The sequence below is a fragment of the Brachyistius frenatus genome, unplaced genomic scaffold (assembly GCF_029030835.1).
Source record: "Brachyistius frenatus isolate BFR_SWC_R1_liver_20210118 unplaced genomic scaffold, ASM2903083v1 Contig_1, whole genome shotgun sequence".
NCBI lineage: Eukaryota > Metazoa > Chordata > Actinopteri > Embiotocidae > Brachyistius > Brachyistius frenatus.
In genome coordinates, this window is record NW_027210600.1 from 1,701,330 (window position 1) to 1,718,953 (window position 17,624).

The window sequence follows — 17,624 nt, forward strand, 5'->3', positions numbered from 1 at the left end:
TTTTTTGTTTTTTTTCTTCTTTCCTTTTCTCTCTGAAAAGAAGCGCCCGGTCGCTGTTCCGCGGACACCCGGGGAGGAGGCGTCCGGCGTCCGTCGACCGTTTCGCGGAGCGCCGATGTCTCCCGTCGGCTCTGCGGCTCCTCGCTGTGTTTTCGGGGATTAGCCAGCTAGCTCGGCCGCTAGCCGCTCCGCGCTAACACGACGTGGGTGTTCCTTTTCTTCCACGTTAGCTCGTCCCGGCTAGCCGAGCTAGCGCCGCGGTAAATAAGGCGAAAAAAATGAGCCGCCCGGCGACGCGACGTGGAAAGAAATATAAAACGACGTGTCGTGTGTCGCGTACGAGAAGCGGCACACGGACTGTCGCGCCGAAATGTTGTTGTTTTTTTGTTTTTTTTTGCCGGTTGGCGTGAATTGCGCCGCTAGCTGTCCCGACCGTTGGCGTCGCGCTAAACCCGCACCGGAGGCTCGCGGAGCCGAAGCGGGACTTCGGTCGTGTCCGGCGGCGTGTTTTGGCCGCGGTGTCGGGCTCCCGGCGGAGGAAGCGCTGGAGCTTTTTGACTTGGCTTGACTGGCTTTTAATTTTTTTTATTTATTTATGATGAATTAAAAACACGCCTGTTTTGACGGTTGTAAAAGGAGGAATAACTCGACACCTGAAACCGTGTGATGGCGATGTAACGTCGGCCATCTGAAACCATCTGCGTCAAAAAGGGACGTGAAGATGAAAGGAGCTCTCTGTCCTCCGGCCGGACAGATGTCCTCCTCCAGATAACCGGAGGACGTGACGGTGTGGTGGGTGTGTTAGATGTGTAGGAGGCAGATGTTGTAGAAAAACCCTCAGTAACACTTGAATGAATGACTCGACAGGTTGTTTGTTTTTTTAGTGGAAGTCGAGCCAGATGTGGGATTTCCTCTTGAGCGTCTCTAAACAAACAGCTCCACCCTCCCTCCACCTCCACCTCCACCACCACCCTCGTACTGCATCAGTGCAAACGTAGGCTGTCGCAAAGGTGGTGTTGCTGTCAAAACTGGGCGAAATGAAACGGAGGTGTCTGACTCATTCAGGCAAGTTTACGGTCACTCACCACCGGCAGCACCGCTAACTGGCTTTTATACCTCGACAGATAAAAACAAAAAAAAGCTTCCACGCATCATATTTTAGCTGCTGAAAACACAGCAGCAGCCTCCTTTAGTTTATCGGCTTGTGTCCTCCTGCGTCGTTTTGTTTGGGGTCGTGCTTCACGTGTACTGGATGGTAGTCGGAGCCGGTGAGGTGCCGGTGAGGAGCCGGTGAGGTGTGGCTGGCGTGAAGCCGGCAGCTGGGATGTGCATCGCGCCAAACAGCAGCAGAAACCACGTGGTGAATCCAGGTTGGGCCTAGGAGAGTTAGCAGCATGGCTAACGGGACAACACACCGCCGCACGTCTTTGCACGCGTATCTGCGAGTGTCGTTGCCAGGTGTGTGTTGTTGTTGTTGTTGTTTTTTTATCGGTTCGTGTTTATTTTAACTGCGTGTAAATAAGTGTGTTTTGTCGTTCGTTGTGCGCGCGAGCGGACCGACAGACACGCCCCTGTGTCAAAGCACAAGTGTCCCACAGGTTTTGGACTGACGAAGCACTGCATCGTTAGCTCGTTGTAAAACGTTGTTCCGTGACACTGTCGTTGTGTCGGCTTGTTTTTGAGAGGCCAGCATTGCTTGCATGTCCAGCCGTGTTTAGATCACCATGCTCGCTGCAGAGGACTGCAAACATATGTGACCTTAGCTGGGAACAAGGGTCCACAATCGATGCTGACGCCATATAGCTCATACACACAGATGTTCATCCTGTGTTTATCCACCTTTGTTATAGAGTGATCTCGGACATGTTTTAACCAGAGGAAATTAATGAATCTACCAGCAGAAGTGCAAACGCATGACGTGTTAGAGGCAGGCTGTCACAGTTTGCCTGACATAAGGACACTACCGAGCTTCCTATTGGGGAACTTGAAAGCCTGGAGTCTGGGCATGTGTGGGTTTTGGCAGAATGGAAGCAGAGGAGGAGGTGGAGGAGGTGGCGGGGGAGGTGGAGGAGGTGGGAGAGGTGGGGGAGGTGGGGACAAGCTGTGCTGGTGTTATGCTGTGTCACTGGAGCTGAACTTTTACTGTATGTACATCATTTTCGGGGTGGAAAGACTATTGACTGCTTGTCACTGACTGTTAATGCACAAATGAGATCATGGAAAACCTAATTTAAGTGTTTGCCAATGTCAGCACCAGATTGTTTGTTTTATTCAATGTTATTTTATGCTTGCGTAAGCAAGGAGCACTCTGTCATTTTACACATGGGAATTACTTGTCATTAGGAGTACTAATCAGCCTATAAAGGAAGTGGCACGGCGTTGTATGTGGTTCTTAATGAATGGAGCCGTTTAAAGTCGAAGAATCCAATTTATAACCAATTAATTGTGGAACCAGTGTTATTTGTGTTGGTTTAGTTGTGCATAATTCTTCAAAAAGTAAGAGAAAACACTTTACAAAGTGAGAAAAATGCAACTAACACAAAAGACAAAGTACCTGGACACAATTTCAATGCTCCTTTAAAAACCCGCATTGTGATGCGGAAACGCGACTGCGAGCATAAATTACTTGTTTGACTCCTTTCTGCTGAGTCAGTGAACTTGCATATCAGCCTCATTTGTTAGAAATGTGTTGTTTGAAATGATTGTAAGTGGTGGGGCCAAAAACCCTCCTCTGTTTTGCATAACAGGCACGTGGCTGCTCTTTTACTGGTTTGTGGTCTAAATTAAAGCTATATTTCGCCACTGTTACAGTGATCCAGCTGTGCAGAGCAAAGGATGCCACCACAGGGGCACATTGTGTGCTCGGTGTTACCAACACCGGCTGTGGGCAGACACAAACTGCTATCAGGACTGTGAGTTTGGTGAATTGTCTACAAAAGAGAAGTTCCTAAATGCCTTCTTAAGGGGTGAAAGCTGAGAAATCAGTGTAGAAGTGCCTTTTAAGTTGTACTTACAGGCATTATAGCATCTGTAAAGTGTCTTGAAATCTGCAGCAGCCCTTGGACTCATAAATATACTGACCCATATATTTTTTTTTTTTACCACTGACTTCTCCAAGCAGTAAAATTTGCTTAGTTTTCAGCGCAGTTGTTATGTTGTTATGTTTCCAGTGAACGGTTGTTTTACAGCAGAGGTGCGCTAGGCACGGCGAGTGGAGGTCATGCGCATACGGTGGCTACACCCTCTACAGGTGACACCGGAGCCAACTTCTTTAGCAGCAAACTTTTATTCTTCCCCTCTCCCTTTGTGGGTCATGAAAGTGCATGCAGAGGCTTATGCAACAGTCGGAGGAGCATGTTTCACCGGTGGTGGGCTCTCCACAGAGCTGCACGTCAGACCAGCTAGAATGACTGGACTGTGTGTGATTAGGGGGTGGGGAAGTGGGGGGAGGGGGTGTGGGGGAGGGGATGGGGGGGATGGATGCTAGATTCCTGCAACAACAAAAAAAAGACAACCTCTGGGGGTTTTGCTGTTTCTGCAGACTGTTTCCAAGATTTCTTTTTCTTCATATGTTCTGCAAACTGAGTTGTGGTGTTGAGGTGTGTCTTGTGTCCAGGAGTTTTTTAAGAAACCAGCCACGTCTCACCGCTTTTGAGTAAAGCAGCCCTCCAAAACACCCAAAGGTTTTTGTTCGAGTGCTTCCCTGTGACTGGAGTAAAGCCTGCGAGGCAATGTAGGTTGTTAGTTTGAGATCTTCTTTTAGCCCTGAGACTGTTTACTCAGCATTTCGTCTCCCAGCCAGCCCCACTTATACCCTGACAATCTTCCTGTCTGCGGATGGGACTTTGAACTACTGCCTGTCACCCCTTGCCCATCCTTCCTTACCCTTCTTACATTGCTGCCATTCTTTTAAGCTCTAAGGCTCCAGTATGGGTCCGTGTCTTTCTAAGCCAGGGATTTCACCCTCACACCTTTCAAATCTCTATTGGTTTTTTCTTCTTTTGTTTTTGTGTCGCTATCGTCATTGTAATAGTGGTGATTACAACCATTTCTACAGTGTGATTTCCTCTTTTAAAAAAAGGGAAAAAAAACACCCTGAATCATCATGACTCAGGCTTTTTACCCTGCTGTTTCTCTCTGAGTGAGTGTGCGTATCATAGAAAGGGGTGGTGTGTGTGTGTGTGTGTGTGTGTGTGTGTGTGTGTGTGTGTGTGTGTGTGTGTGTGTGTGTGTGTGGCAGAAATGGTGTACGCTTTGTCTATAAATACCAAATGTGTCACTGTTGTGAGGATCATGTAACCTAAAGAAGGCGATTACGCTGGATTCAGGAAATGACCCCTGAGTCAGCGCGGTAATAGTATTTGATTTAAAAAATTAAAAAAAACAAAACACTGTCTACCTACTTTCAGTCATTAACTGTATTACGTGGTCATTATTTCTCAAATGTCGAGCGGTTCAGACTGAATGCAGAGGTCATTTCTGAGGTGGCACAAATGCAGAAATAGTCAATGGAAGTATGCCAGTGGACACAAAATGACAGGATTGTTCTAAGAGGGGTGAATGGAGGTAACCGTTCTCTGAATTTGAAAACGGATGAACTGTGGTTAGATTTACTTACCTATTACATTAGACTGGCAGCATTGCCAATAGTGGCCTAATTTAATGGCCAGTGTGTTGACCAGACTGTTTCTTTGTCAAAGATATTATAAAACTGTAACTGCAAGTTTGTAAATCTGCTACAAACTTACAAGAGAACCGAAAGTTATGTTGGCGCATAGATTTCTCCACCTAAGATCTTTAGTTAACTTCTGACGCAGCTGGATTCAGGAGATCACGTCATCTGGTCCGCGTTCAGGTTATGAGCTTGTTGCTGAACCACGGTGGTTTGGACTGGTGTTGGGCAATGTCTACAGTGAACCTTAGCGATGGAGGATGACATCGGCAGCAGGGATGCCTGGCTCCCGTCGTTATGACGGCCAATGGCTTTGTCCATCAGCCCAGCCTCGTTGGGACCATAAGGATCCTACGAGAGGCCACTGGCAGCTACGAACCTGGTTTAGTTGGGACAACAGCAAAAGCAGCTGTTCATTTGAAAACCGTCTGATTAGTTGAAGTCAGCCATGATACGTGATGGTAGACGGAAGTATTTCTGAAAGTGCCTGTCCGTTTCCAAGGATGACTTTTCAGTTCTGTGTCACCATCTGATGTGAAGTTCAGTCTTTTGGCCTCACCAGATAAATGCGTTTCTTGACAGACCAGTATTGAATTAACCCTTTTTTTTTTTTTTTTTTTGCTGATAGGAACATATCAAAACCCATTTTCTTAATGTCTTCTTTCTACCTCTCAACACAGTTCATCAATACCTTTTCTATTCTTCAACTATCCAACATTCACTCCTGATGCTGCGGCTTATTTTGTGGACAATTAACAATTATATCAGTTCAGTTTCAGCTCAGATTTCTGCTGATAAATACACAAAACGACTGTAAGAAAGTCGTAAGAGGTAATGGTGGATGTCATGTAAATGACTGACCATTCAAAAAAATTCAGTTAACTTGTGAACGGTGGGTTTGGTCATAACGGTTGATACTTTAGCTGTGGCTTGCAATGGTTTATTCCAAAAAATGTCCCAATCATATTAGACATTTTGATTATATTACATAACAGCTAATATTAAAATGATTGTAGTTAATGATTAAAAAAAAAAAACAAAAAACTTTTTTTTTTTTTTTTTAAATGAGTTCTGTTAAATAGAGCTTGAAATAATGAGAAAAAGAATTGATTGACAGAAAATAATTACCTGGTGGCCATGAGCATTTGGAAATTTAATTGAATTTTTTTTCTTGTACGCTACATTTAGTTGAATATCTTTGGGTTCTTGTGGAAACAAGACATCCTGTATTTAACCACTAATGCACTGTGAGGTTTATTTTATGAGGTCAACATCACATTGACTTGGAAATTGCAGACTTTTTCTATTTGGTGCAAGATACTCTTGTTGTGTTGTACCAGCCTTTACGCTCCCTGTCTGTTTGGTTCGCCACATAGTTCCTGGTTAACTCATTAACATTATGTTGTCTAACATGCTGTGAACTATTTGAAACATTGCTACAAGCTCATACATGCTCATTGTTAACAAGGTTTCTCTTCCTGTGTGTCTTTTAGGAAAAAAAACCTTCCTCAATGTAACAGCACTTTGGACCTAAAAAAGATTAATAAATGTAAGTCGAAACAGTAGCCTTGACTGATACCCGGAAATATCAAGTTTTTATTTTGTTGTTGTTTAACCCTGCAGCTAAAACTTAATGTAACATGGTAACTTTTCTCCACACAGACACTGTGGAGTTTCTTTTTTTCAAGTGAACCTCTGCTCATTCTCTCAAAACAAAATGTCCCTCATTCCCCACTATTATTAAATTCAGACTAAAGATTTGCAAAGAGATTACTTGAAACTTGCAACTATTTTCAAATTGCCAGTCTGCAATATTTTGAAAAAGGCCAGTTTACACCAAAGCAACTCGGCTTTGATGTAACATCTGCATAACTCTGGACTTTAGATTGAACTGTTGCTCTTCAGGCTTTTTTTTGGATCTGAATATAATTAGTCTGAAATCATGAATGAGGATAGTTTTAGTGAGTCACTTGCAACAGGTGCATTTTTAGTCCTCGTGAAACAGTGAAAGCATTAAAAAAAAATAATAATAATAATAATGGGTAGAGAATGAGAAGCCGCCCATTGGTTCTTGAACAGACGACCCAGTTCTGCCCTGTTTTGTCAAGTTTCTTCCGTGTTTTTCTGGAACAGTTCTGTCCTGTTTGTTTGACAAAGGGCAGTTTGTTTGTTGATCTTTGTTTGAATAACTTCAGCCACAGCTGTTCCTCAGATACATTGATAGGGTGATACTCTTTTTCTCCCCCCCCCCAAAAAAACTTTGCCATTTCGATTAGGTGGCAGCTTGAATCTGACCCGACCAGCTGTTTTTGCTACGAGCCGATCGACTGTTGAAAGAAGTCCTTTTATAGCGCCGCCCATTAGCAGCTGAGTCCCAGGTGACACGGTCAGCTGGCTTTACTCGAGCCGAGACGGGCCTGGTCGCGCTGCTGCAACGTTCGGAAACCGTTTGGTCTTGTCGTAAATCTTTTTTCTGAACTTACTGTCACCTTGCGTATTCACCATTTCACCATCATAGTACTAAATGTGACAGTAGCATTTGAGATGGCCTCATTTATGGAAGCAAAGACCCATTTAACCCATCTGTCCTCTCTTTCATCAGATTTGTACACAGGTCCACATCCGCCTCCCCATGCAGATCTCCATGAAATGAATAAAGCACCACAGCCTATAACGGGACCCCCTCCACCCCCCACCCTGCCCCCTCCCCCGGCCTTTCACAGGTAATGCTTCACTCTGTAGTGGTTCTGTAAAGGTGCCGCTCTGCACCCACTTTTGTTTCTCAGTGAAAAAGGGCTGTAGTTACTGTCTTTTTGTAAAGGAAATGAAGAGCAGATCACACAGCAAATAATCATTAGCATTACTATGTTCACGTTGACGACTGCTACGAAGAGGGTGTCTCCCCCATGCATCAACATGCCTCCTGGGCAGATTGGATCACAAGTGGCCAGCTTCACACCGTCTGTTTCAAGCTGGTATTTATGAGTCTCTATGCGTCCTGAGTGACGACTGGAGATGAACTCTCACTTCCTCTCTCTGTTTGCAAATGAACAGGGATCGTTAGCATTACTACAGCCTCCTTAACGCCTGCTACGAAGTCCATTTCCAGTCTCGTCACCACGTTGTCTGCAGCTAATATATCGTGCAGCAACTCCACAACAGTGTTTTTTTTTTTTTTTTTTTTTTTTTTTTTCAAACCTGTGGTCCTCATTTAAAGAGTTCAGTCAGATCCAGAAAGTGCTTCACTTTGTCAGGTGTGTATTACAAATATGAGAAGATAGTATGAAAACAAGCTGAATGATGCAAATGTTTTGTTAAGTGTTGGCCACCTGTCTACAGCACATCTTCACCTTTTTACTCCACTCTTCTGCTGTTGCTATCACTTCCTGTCTCTTGCAGCCCTCATTCCCCCCTGGGCAGCCCCCTTCTGTTGTGTTTGCCACCCCACCGCCTCCACAAATGAACCCAACGTCACAGCCCCGTCAGGTAGGCCTACCCATTTGCCCCCCGACCCCACTGTGCACCCACAGTTTGGACTGCTACATCCCAGAAAAAGAGACAGTATTCCTCAAATTAATAAAACCTTTTGCTAAACTTTGGTGCAAGATTGAAACCTTTTCCTCACTAGTTATTGAGTTAATTCTTGTGATGCGATGTACATTTTTGACGAGTACAGACAAAATTGTCAGGATAGAAAGCTGAAATACATCGTCAAGGTCTTTTCTTCCTGCTGCTAATGTTCCTGTGTGCAAGTCTGGCAAAACTGCTGCTCACTGGTGCTCTCTGAAATCCCCCCAATGCAAAATAAAGTGCACAAGATCCTGAATTATGTAGCATTTCTGCATGTGTTTGCCTACTTCTCACCAGTTTTGCACCATTTAACTGTCATTGTCAGCGTGTTTGCGCTCTGCCTCAAAGTATCACAGCTTTGCTGTATCTGCATCGGCACCTTTTAAACTCTTTTACTGCTTAATGCTCCTGATTGACTGGATCCAAGCTGCTCCAGTTATATTTATGAGCGTGATCAATAAATTCTATTTTTTAATGTTTTCTATGCAGTCTTAGTTATAGGTATTTATCTTTTCCACAAAAATTGCTGCATTTATGAAGTTGTGTATTCTTTTTTATATAATTTGTTTAGTAACGTTATCATATTGTAAGCAAGTTATTAAGGAAAGACCACTAAGTTAAAACAACAACAACAAAAAACCAATTAAGAAAAGTTGGCGCTAAGGGGGTCGCTTTCAGAAAAACCTCCTGTTTGATGTCCAGAAGCAGGTTTTCAGTGAACCAGTGTTTGGTGCAGAACTGAAGGAACCTGTTAGTGGAGAGTGAAGCATGGACCTTGAGCATTTGTCTTTAACCTCTGTCCTGTCTGCCTCTCCTCCTCTAGTTTACCCAAGGGCCCCGGCCTATACACCAACAGGTACTAACAGCACAATTGACTAACATGAGGGGGGAGGGGGAGTTATCTGTACTGTGATGTAGTGCTCTGACTAAATAACTACAAACATGTGTGTGAACAATCCTCCACGAGTCAGAGATTAATTTAAGTACCACTAGTGTGTTTTGACCAAATATCAATAACATTTTACAAATGAAACAAGTTTTGTTTTTTTTAGAAAATCTTCACATACTTATTATGTATTTATATTATTATGTATAATATAATATAATATAATTATGTATTTATTCTTGATTTTATGTGATGATCAAAATTGGGACAAGAATATAAAATGTGCCTGATGGCAGAGAATATTAGTTTCCAGAAATAAGTATTAAACATTATGTCAAACTATTTCAGAACCATTTTCATTTGATATTCAATTCGCTGTGGTCCCAACTCTACTCAGGTATTCAAATCCTGTTAATTATATCTGTAGTTAAACATAAAAATTACATTATCACTGACCTATGTAAAGGTACACCTGAAATGTCATTTAAAAGGTGACAAAAAAGTGATTTGTATGATAAAACAAACCCATTACCACCCGTCTCTGTAGGTGGTTCCTGTTAGTCTGAAGTCTGATTGTCATTCAACGAGGCCCAGTTTACTGGCACTCTGCATGCTGCGTGTTAATTCACTGCTTGGCTCAGAACAGATGGTTTCTGGGCGGTTCGCTCTAACTGATTGTGGTGCTTTTCTTTTTCTCACTCCTTCTCCCACCCTCTCCTTGCTTCCATTTGATGTGTCTGTATGTGATCTGTGTTTGTGCTGCTGAAGGGAAGCTTCAGGTCGCTACAGGTAACTCACTTTTCTCTTTCTTCCAGTTTTTCCCCCCCTTACCTGTTTTTTTTTTTTTTTTTTTTTTCCCTCTCACTCTCTTGAGGAGTGCATATGCATGTGTCTCATATCTGGCAGCATTGTGCTTTGTTGGCTTGGTGTCATTTTGCTGGCTACGGTTAGCTCCCAGGCCAGCAGCAGAATGTCAATGAGGAGGCTCTGAATGAACCAGCATTAGCTGCTTTATCTCTGCTGGCAGGCAGAGCCAATATGTTTCCAGTTGGAGTCTAGCCACATATTCATGGACTAACTATGAGCCTGGCTATCAGGGTGGACAAGCTAGCTTTCACTCAGACCAAGACATGAAATCATGCAGGGGCATTTTGTTTATGTCAGAGGTTTCAGAACGGTAACTTAATATTTTCTGTCACTTGTCTGTCATTTATGTTTATTCCCTTTTTCCTCACCTTCTGGTCTGTCTCCACCTTTCCTCTCCTCCACACTTCTCTTTCATCCTCCACCGTGGCCTGCCGTCTATTCAGCCCTACTACACCAACAGGGCCAGCCTGCCACCCAACAGCGGGCCTCGGGGCGTCCAACCCAGCAGTGCCCCGCGGCCTGTGACGCCTACCCACGTCTACCAGGCGGGCCCTGGCTCCCAAATGATGATGATCCCCCAGCAGCAGTTGCCCTTCCCCAGCTCACCACAGGGACCTGCCTACTTCATACCGGGACAGGTAGGGGGGCACAGGCTGGGCTGTTTTCAGCAAGTGATGCTGCTTAAAACGAGATAGTGGAAGTTGTTGAACTAACATAGCCCAATACCAATACAAAAAACTGATGTGTTGCCGTGCTGTCAGTTTGTAAGAAAGGAAAATATTGCTTTTATTTTTGTTGAGATCGATTCTGTAAACATGGCATCCAGGCTTGGTGACTCAAACTGCCCTAAGGTTTAGTGTGGTGAAGCAAAGGAAAAGTACTCCCGACAAAAATGCTCACTAACAAGGATTTAACAAATTTTCTAACAGAATTTGATAGAAATAAACATTTTGTGTGCATGAGAAGTCTTAATTATTTTTCTTCAACTCATGGAAAATGGGAGCAAAAACAAAAGTGTAATTCTGTTATTTTATTTTTGTGCAGGTCTGTGTGTAAACTCAGTATTTATATAGCCTTGTTGACTGCACCTAATGATTGTGTTTTCCCTCTGCGTGCCCTCTGTGCGCCCTCTGTGCTCCCTCTTCTTTGTTTCCTTAGTACCGGTCACCAACGTATGTGACCACACCCCAGCAATACCCAGTCCCAGCAGGCACCCCCGGCTTCTACCCAGGAACCAGCCCGGCTGAATATGGTACTTACGGTAAGAGGCTCTACCTAGGGCCTCGTCTGCGCCACTCGCACACGGAGAGACACAGTAGCACATCATGAAGCCGAGCAGTAGCATCTAAACCAGTGGTCGTCTTGTACACGCCATCGAGACCTACATCTTTCTTCAGTAACATTTTTGAGCCGGCCAAATATATTTTACAAACAGTGCGGTGATGCACAATGTCTTCATGCACTGTTAAAATATGAAATAAACATGTTTTAGTGCAACTTGAGTTCAAAACTTAGGGAAATAAAAAAGGCGGACTTATCTCATCCTAACCCTGTTTGCACATGCTCAAATTAGATCCAACTCCTGATGCAACGTTAGTTTTGGCCGTTACTGTCATGACAACACTTGCAGCAACGGCTACTGCACAAGTGCTGAATCGGGGAAATTCTGTGAACTTTTGGGTCGTCACCCATTTTAGAAGAACTAATAACCGACAAAAACAAAGCATAACACTTGTTAATATAATATAAGACACAGCATGGCAAGCTGGCAGGAAAGAGGCTCTAACGGAAACAGGACAGGAACAACACACCACCCTCATGATGATCACGCAACCTCTCAACTCCATTTTTATGTCGTCTCAGCAGTCCTTTTGTTCTGGCACAGGTTAGTTAGTCGGGTGTAATTAGACCCAAATTCACTACATGAATATATGGATCTATGTCCTAACAGGTGTATTCTTTGGGTCAAGCTTTTGGAACAGATAATACAAAAAGTCCATCCCACTTAACCGCTGACAACCACCGACCGTGGCTGAGCAAACCATAATGTGAACCGAGTTTCCTGTCTACATTCACAGTGAAGAAAACTGAGGCTGTGAGCAATAGTCTGCTAGAAACTAACTACAAGTCAGTGATTACTGCATACATTTTATTCAGGGTTAAAAAAAAAAGAAAACAGCAACTTTATGCACTAATTTGGCGAATGTTTTTTTTCAAAGGGCCCTCAAAATGTTATAAATGCTCTTTTTTAAACCGTGGGTGATAAAGATTCCCACCCCGAGTATTTTTTAAAATGTCCTACACTGGCTGCTAAGAATCTGTGTCCAATTATATACACATAGAGATGTTCTGTTTTACAGAAGTGAGAGAGGGTGTGGGTGGATGTGGGTGTGGGTGTGTGTGTGTGTGTGGGTGTTTTTACAAACCAAAACCAGATCCAAATTGCAATGGCCAAACTCAGTTGTGCAGTGACATTCAGTAATCACCCAGCGAGGAATCAGCATAGAGGACTTTCTCTCGGCCTACATAGACCATAATGATCATAATGAAACGCAGCTACAAGGCATGTTGTGTTGTCAGCAGTGGGTGTGGCTGCATTCTGGAAAATGTCAGAAGCTGCTGACGTGGTCCAAGCAGGTTTGGTGAAAGTGGAGCATCACAGCTTTACATCTGCACTGAGCAGTACAGATTATTATTCTGTATGCAACAGTACGAAAGAGCGTTTCTGTCCTAATTTCAAAGAGTGTCCTCATCACAGTTCGAACACAGGAACTTATTTTTTTTCTCTTCTTGTTTATTAATTCCAAACAAACTCTGCTGTCATTACCTCCCACCTCCTGCCAAGCACAGTCCAGACCCACTGCATCTGCCTGATCACATGTGTTGTGACGCCCTCTAGAGGCGACTGTGTGTCAGTGCAGCACAAGAACTGATCATGTCCTGAAACAAACTTGCTGACCCCCCACCGGCAGGCATCTGAACTATGTGATGTCTTTGTTAAACTGTAGCTCATCAGCAGTTGAATGCAGGCCTGAATGCAGACCTGTGAAAACACAATGCTTCCTATCAGACAATGTCCTGCTCTGTACACCCCACTGTACAATATACCTCTGCAAGCATGTTTTCCAAAAATGTCACTTACTACACACAAAAGAATTGGGTGAATCTTTAGTAATTATAAATTCAGGTTGTGCAAATTAAAATGCCGGCATATTTAAACTTCTGTCTAATGTTTTTTAGATCATTTGCAGTCCTCAGGTGGATTATATGAAGGCGTGTGTCTGTAAAAGGTGCCAGTTATCTTAAATTTGCTGTGTGTTTCAGAAGCAGTTTGAGGAAGTGTAACTGGATCTTTTTAGCCCAAGTTGACATAAGACAGTGAATTTTGCTGTCTGGACTGAGTTTGACTTGATTTCACCCATTTCATGACGAAGTGCATCTGTTACACAACTTTTCCAATTACAATCATATGAGCATTTTTCCTCCAGCAGGCACTTTCGTCAGAAATGTCAAACGTCAAGTCTCTTTTAAGTTGAGGCCCACGCCACCCCCGTTTTCTAAATATCACTCGTAGACTGTTTATAAAAGTGCTCGTAGTTTCCGGCTTCCGGCTCTGAAAAATGAGGCCGATGCGGAAGTGCCTTGAGCTGTAATACCACCGAGTGCCGCTAGAGCTCGACTCCATGAAGCTCCGTAGACGCTCATTCAACTGGTCTCGTGAAATTCTCAGTCAATAAAATTTCTCCACGAGTTATCTATGTTTTGTTAAAGTCGCTCCTTTTTATTCGTTTTCTGGGGGTCTATCTGAAAATAATCCGTCATTAATTAGATAATAAGTCTTAAAAAAAAAAAGCAATGTTTTTGGGGGCGTGTCTGATTTGACAGATTGACACGCCTGTGGTGCAGTCGGGTACGGCTATCGGTGGGTGGGACGTATTATTGCCAGTCTCCCAATCAGATCAGTCACATCCCTCCAGTTCGGCCAAATATGGACACGACCGGCTCCAAACAGTTCAGAACTCGAGGCTTCATAACAGCGATGTCACAGCTCTGGTTCCACTGCTTGGGTTCCACTCCTCTCTGGTTCCACTGCTTGGGTTCCACTCCTCTCTGGTTCCACTGCTTGAGTTCCACTCCTCTCTGGTGCACGCTTTCTTCTCCAGTTTACTGTATGAAATTGCGAATGTGCACATGGCAGAGGTCACAAAAACATGATCACTCAAGTGCTGAAGTTGATCAGAGTTCTAATATAAGTTGTAGCTTCCTCCTGCTCCGGGCACGTTGCTGCGCTGCGATCGTAAGCCAAAGGGAACCGTTTCTGAACTTTTTGATCACACCTCTTCTACTGGACTTAATATTCTTTTGTTGTCTATTGTCCCATCACACTCTTCAGAGGTCCGTGCTGACCTGAGTTTGAGAAGCATTATTCTTATTTGCTTAAACAGTCCTTAACAACTCTAAACTCTGGATAAAACAGAACCACTTGGTTTCAAATCTGTTCTTGCGATACATTTAATTTATTATCGGAACACTGTTGTACAATTATAAGTTGAACCCTAAAGGGGGACATCGCTGGCTCTGTAAAGAGTATGTGTCACTTCGTTTGTTTATCGGTGGGACATATTTGTCGCCGTTTGTTGTCCACTTCATGCAGTGAGCCGTGTTGCAGTTTATGCTACTTCACCCGTATGTCTGAGAGTCACATAGCATGTCACCATGTCAGATGGCACATGACCTTAAACAACTGGTCGAGTGACAATAAGGCGGCTCTCCCACTCTGCCGGGAGCCGGACCACTGTTTGCTTTGGGAGGGCGTGTTGACGGCGCAAGGCAAATATTCTCTTCAGGACTCACTGTGTCCAGAAGTTCTGGTAACTGCATAGTAACAACCTCAGAATACCATTACCCCCCCCCCCCCCCACACACACACACACACACACACACACACACACACACACCCCTCCCTTCCTCCTCTCCTGTGCTGTAAGTGGTGCAGTGTCTCTGAGTCCTTTTCTAGCTCAGGTAAAAACACTCATACACAGTGTAGTGACTATTTTTAACACTCCTGCCCACTAGGAGAACTCCCACCGCATACATACACACAGGGGCCACCCCACCCCCCCTCCCCCTTTGTATTGGGCTCTGATGTCTTCACCTACACAGATCAGATAACCTGTCTAGGTCTAACAAGAGCCGTGCAGAGTGGCACAACGGAAAGGTTTAGTTTGCCTGCTATTGCTCTCTAGAGGAGGGGAAAAGGAGGGAGGAATCAGGAAGGTCAAAGGGAGGAGCGAAACGGAGACATGCTGGAAGAGGGAGGGCCGAGCATTAAAAGAAGTCATTCTGAGAGGGCACCTGTAGAGAAGACAGGAACCAGTCAGAGAGGGGGTTTGAAGAGAAACCCCCTCTCCATTTTTCAGGTTTTGCACTCAGCGGTCATTCAACATGGGGAACCGTGGGTCTCAAGAGCAGCAGGACTCGGAGGGTAGGTGTCTTCTAGAGGTGTGTCTCTTTGCAGCCCCCCCCCTCCCCCTCTCACTTTGCTTCGTGAGTCATATCTCAAGTCTCCTATTTTCCTATTTACGGTGTCAGGGATCTGTCTACAAAACATCTCCTTCCTCCTCCTGGCTTTCTGGTTTCAAGAATGTCTCCCGGCTCTGTCCTTCTGACTCTGTCTTCCCTCCCTTTTGCTCTGGCGCTCACTCTTCCCCCAGCAGGCTTGGATTTTTTGACTATATTTAGGCCGGGCTGCTCCTGGTCAACAATGTTGACTCAGTAATGTGACTTAGATTGAAATGCATGCAGGAGGGGAGAGAGGCAGAGCAGGAGCGAGCTGCCCCTTTGCTCAAAGAGAGGCCTCTTCAGTCTTTTTTTTTTTTTTTTTTTTCCCTCTCATCTCTTTTTTATTTTTTTTAATTTTTTTTTTTACCCCAGTTCTGTGAAAGTGAGCTGCAACTGTAGAGGAGGCCAGTCCCAAGGCCAGGTAAAATCACTCAATGGTCGGGTGTCTTGTTGACATTGAGCGGTTGGGCTAAAAGAGTTAGTTTGATCTTTTTGTGTCACATTGGCAGCAACTTTTTTGAAAAACATTATGAAATCTATGGCCTTAAGAGATCTGGCCCACTCGTGTAGCGAGCCGGACTGCTGTGTCATTGTCTGACGGCCTACCTGCAAGCTCCCTCCAGGTGCCGTGTCCGATGTGGGTAACTCAGATTAAAATCAGGGAAAGACAATCAGAAATGGTGAGATGCAGACTGAAGTAATGATATATTTTTTTTATATATAAATATAGTTTCTATTATGGACTGGAATATCTTAATAGTTGAAAGTATCAATATTTCTTAGTAGCAGTAAAAAATAAACTGATGGAAATGCAGCAACTGTGGTATTTTGTGGTATACATTGAAAATGATCAATGACAGTTACCTGGTACTTGATTATTAACCTCTTATTCTGCATGTAGTCATTGGTGAGACAAGAATAGACTTGAAATGAGAAGGAAATTAATAAATCAGTCAACTATCAGGAATCTGCTGGCAGACAGTTTGATTACGACAATTTGTTTTGTTTGTGTTCTTCGTTTAAAAGGAAAAAAGTCTTTTCACCGTTTCTAAGTCCTGAAATGTGAATAATTGATGATTGTCTTTGTCATGTGTAATATTATGTTGAATATCTGCTCTGTTTGTTGTATAAAAGAGGTCATTTGTTTATGCCACATTGGGCTGAAAGAAACGAACACCAGTGTTTCCCTCTTTTCTCTAATGTTTTTTAGGGTTCGTTTGTTAATTGGGACATTAGTGTGCAGATGAATTGTGTTTTAGTTTTTTGGTGGAAACCCTTCACATTTGGTCAGATTTACTCAGTGGAGCAAAATTCATATTTGATTTAGTAGATAAATAGCGGATAATGTCAAGTGCTGAAACAGTCTAACGATCTGTGAGTTGCAAATACAATTCAACAACATACCGTCATGGTTTGTGCTAAAGTTTTTAATCCTAACTGTTAGAATATTGTTCAGTAATATTATTGCAGAGTTGGTCTAAATGACCTTATCATGGTTTAAACTGGAAGCTGATACTGGATTGGTGGGGCAGATGACTGAAGTTGGGAAGTCAAAAAAACAACATACAATATTGATCATTTTGATGTGCAGTACTGGCCGAAACTGTTTTTCGTTTATGTCTTCAACATTGCATTAATTCAGTATTCTTATTCACATTAACAATAACTTCATGCAGTGGACAAAAAAGTTTGATAAGGATCGTAAATAACAGCTGTGAAAGAGATTCAACATTTCTAAGTTCTCTCTTTTCTGATGTTCACAGAAATATCGACCGGACTCGAACACCCAAACCTAATCATTTCTGTTTCGGTTGAATTGTGTTTTATCAGCTGATGTGTTCCTAAAGTGAAGCACATCCTCATTTGCCAGTGAAAAGACTTGAGTCCTTATAAAAGTGTAATTACCTCAATGTGACGACATTATAACTTCGCAGTGACCATAAAACTGCAGCTGCTGAACTGCAAATCATGGACAACTTCAACCGTCACATTTTACATGCAGCTTTCCGAACTGCCTCGAGGTAGCCTCACAGGACTTTAGTCAGGACATTAGTGATATGGACACTA

At 43.5% G+C, this 17,624-nt stretch overlaps 1 protein-coding gene across 1 annotated transcript in view; it reads left to right on the forward strand.

Moving 5' to 3' along the window:
• The first annotated feature begins 7,306 nt into the window (after positions 1 to 7,306).
• LOC138617545 (eukaryotic translation initiation factor 4 gamma 1) overlaps positions 7,307 to 17,624 on the forward strand; it is a 30,699-nt gene continuing 20,381 nt past the window's right edge. The window contains 7 exon segments of the mRNA XM_069692666.1: positions 7,307 to 7,355; positions 7,358 to 7,395; positions 8,072 to 8,158; positions 9,066 to 9,098; positions 9,897 to 9,917; positions 10,439 to 10,633; positions 11,154 to 11,256. Of these exon segments, the coding sequence (XP_069548767.1) occupies positions 7,322 to 7,355; positions 7,358 to 7,395; positions 8,072 to 8,158; positions 9,066 to 9,098; positions 9,897 to 9,917; positions 10,439 to 10,633; positions 11,154 to 11,256 (511 nt within the window). The 5' untranslated portion in view covers positions 7,307 to 7,321.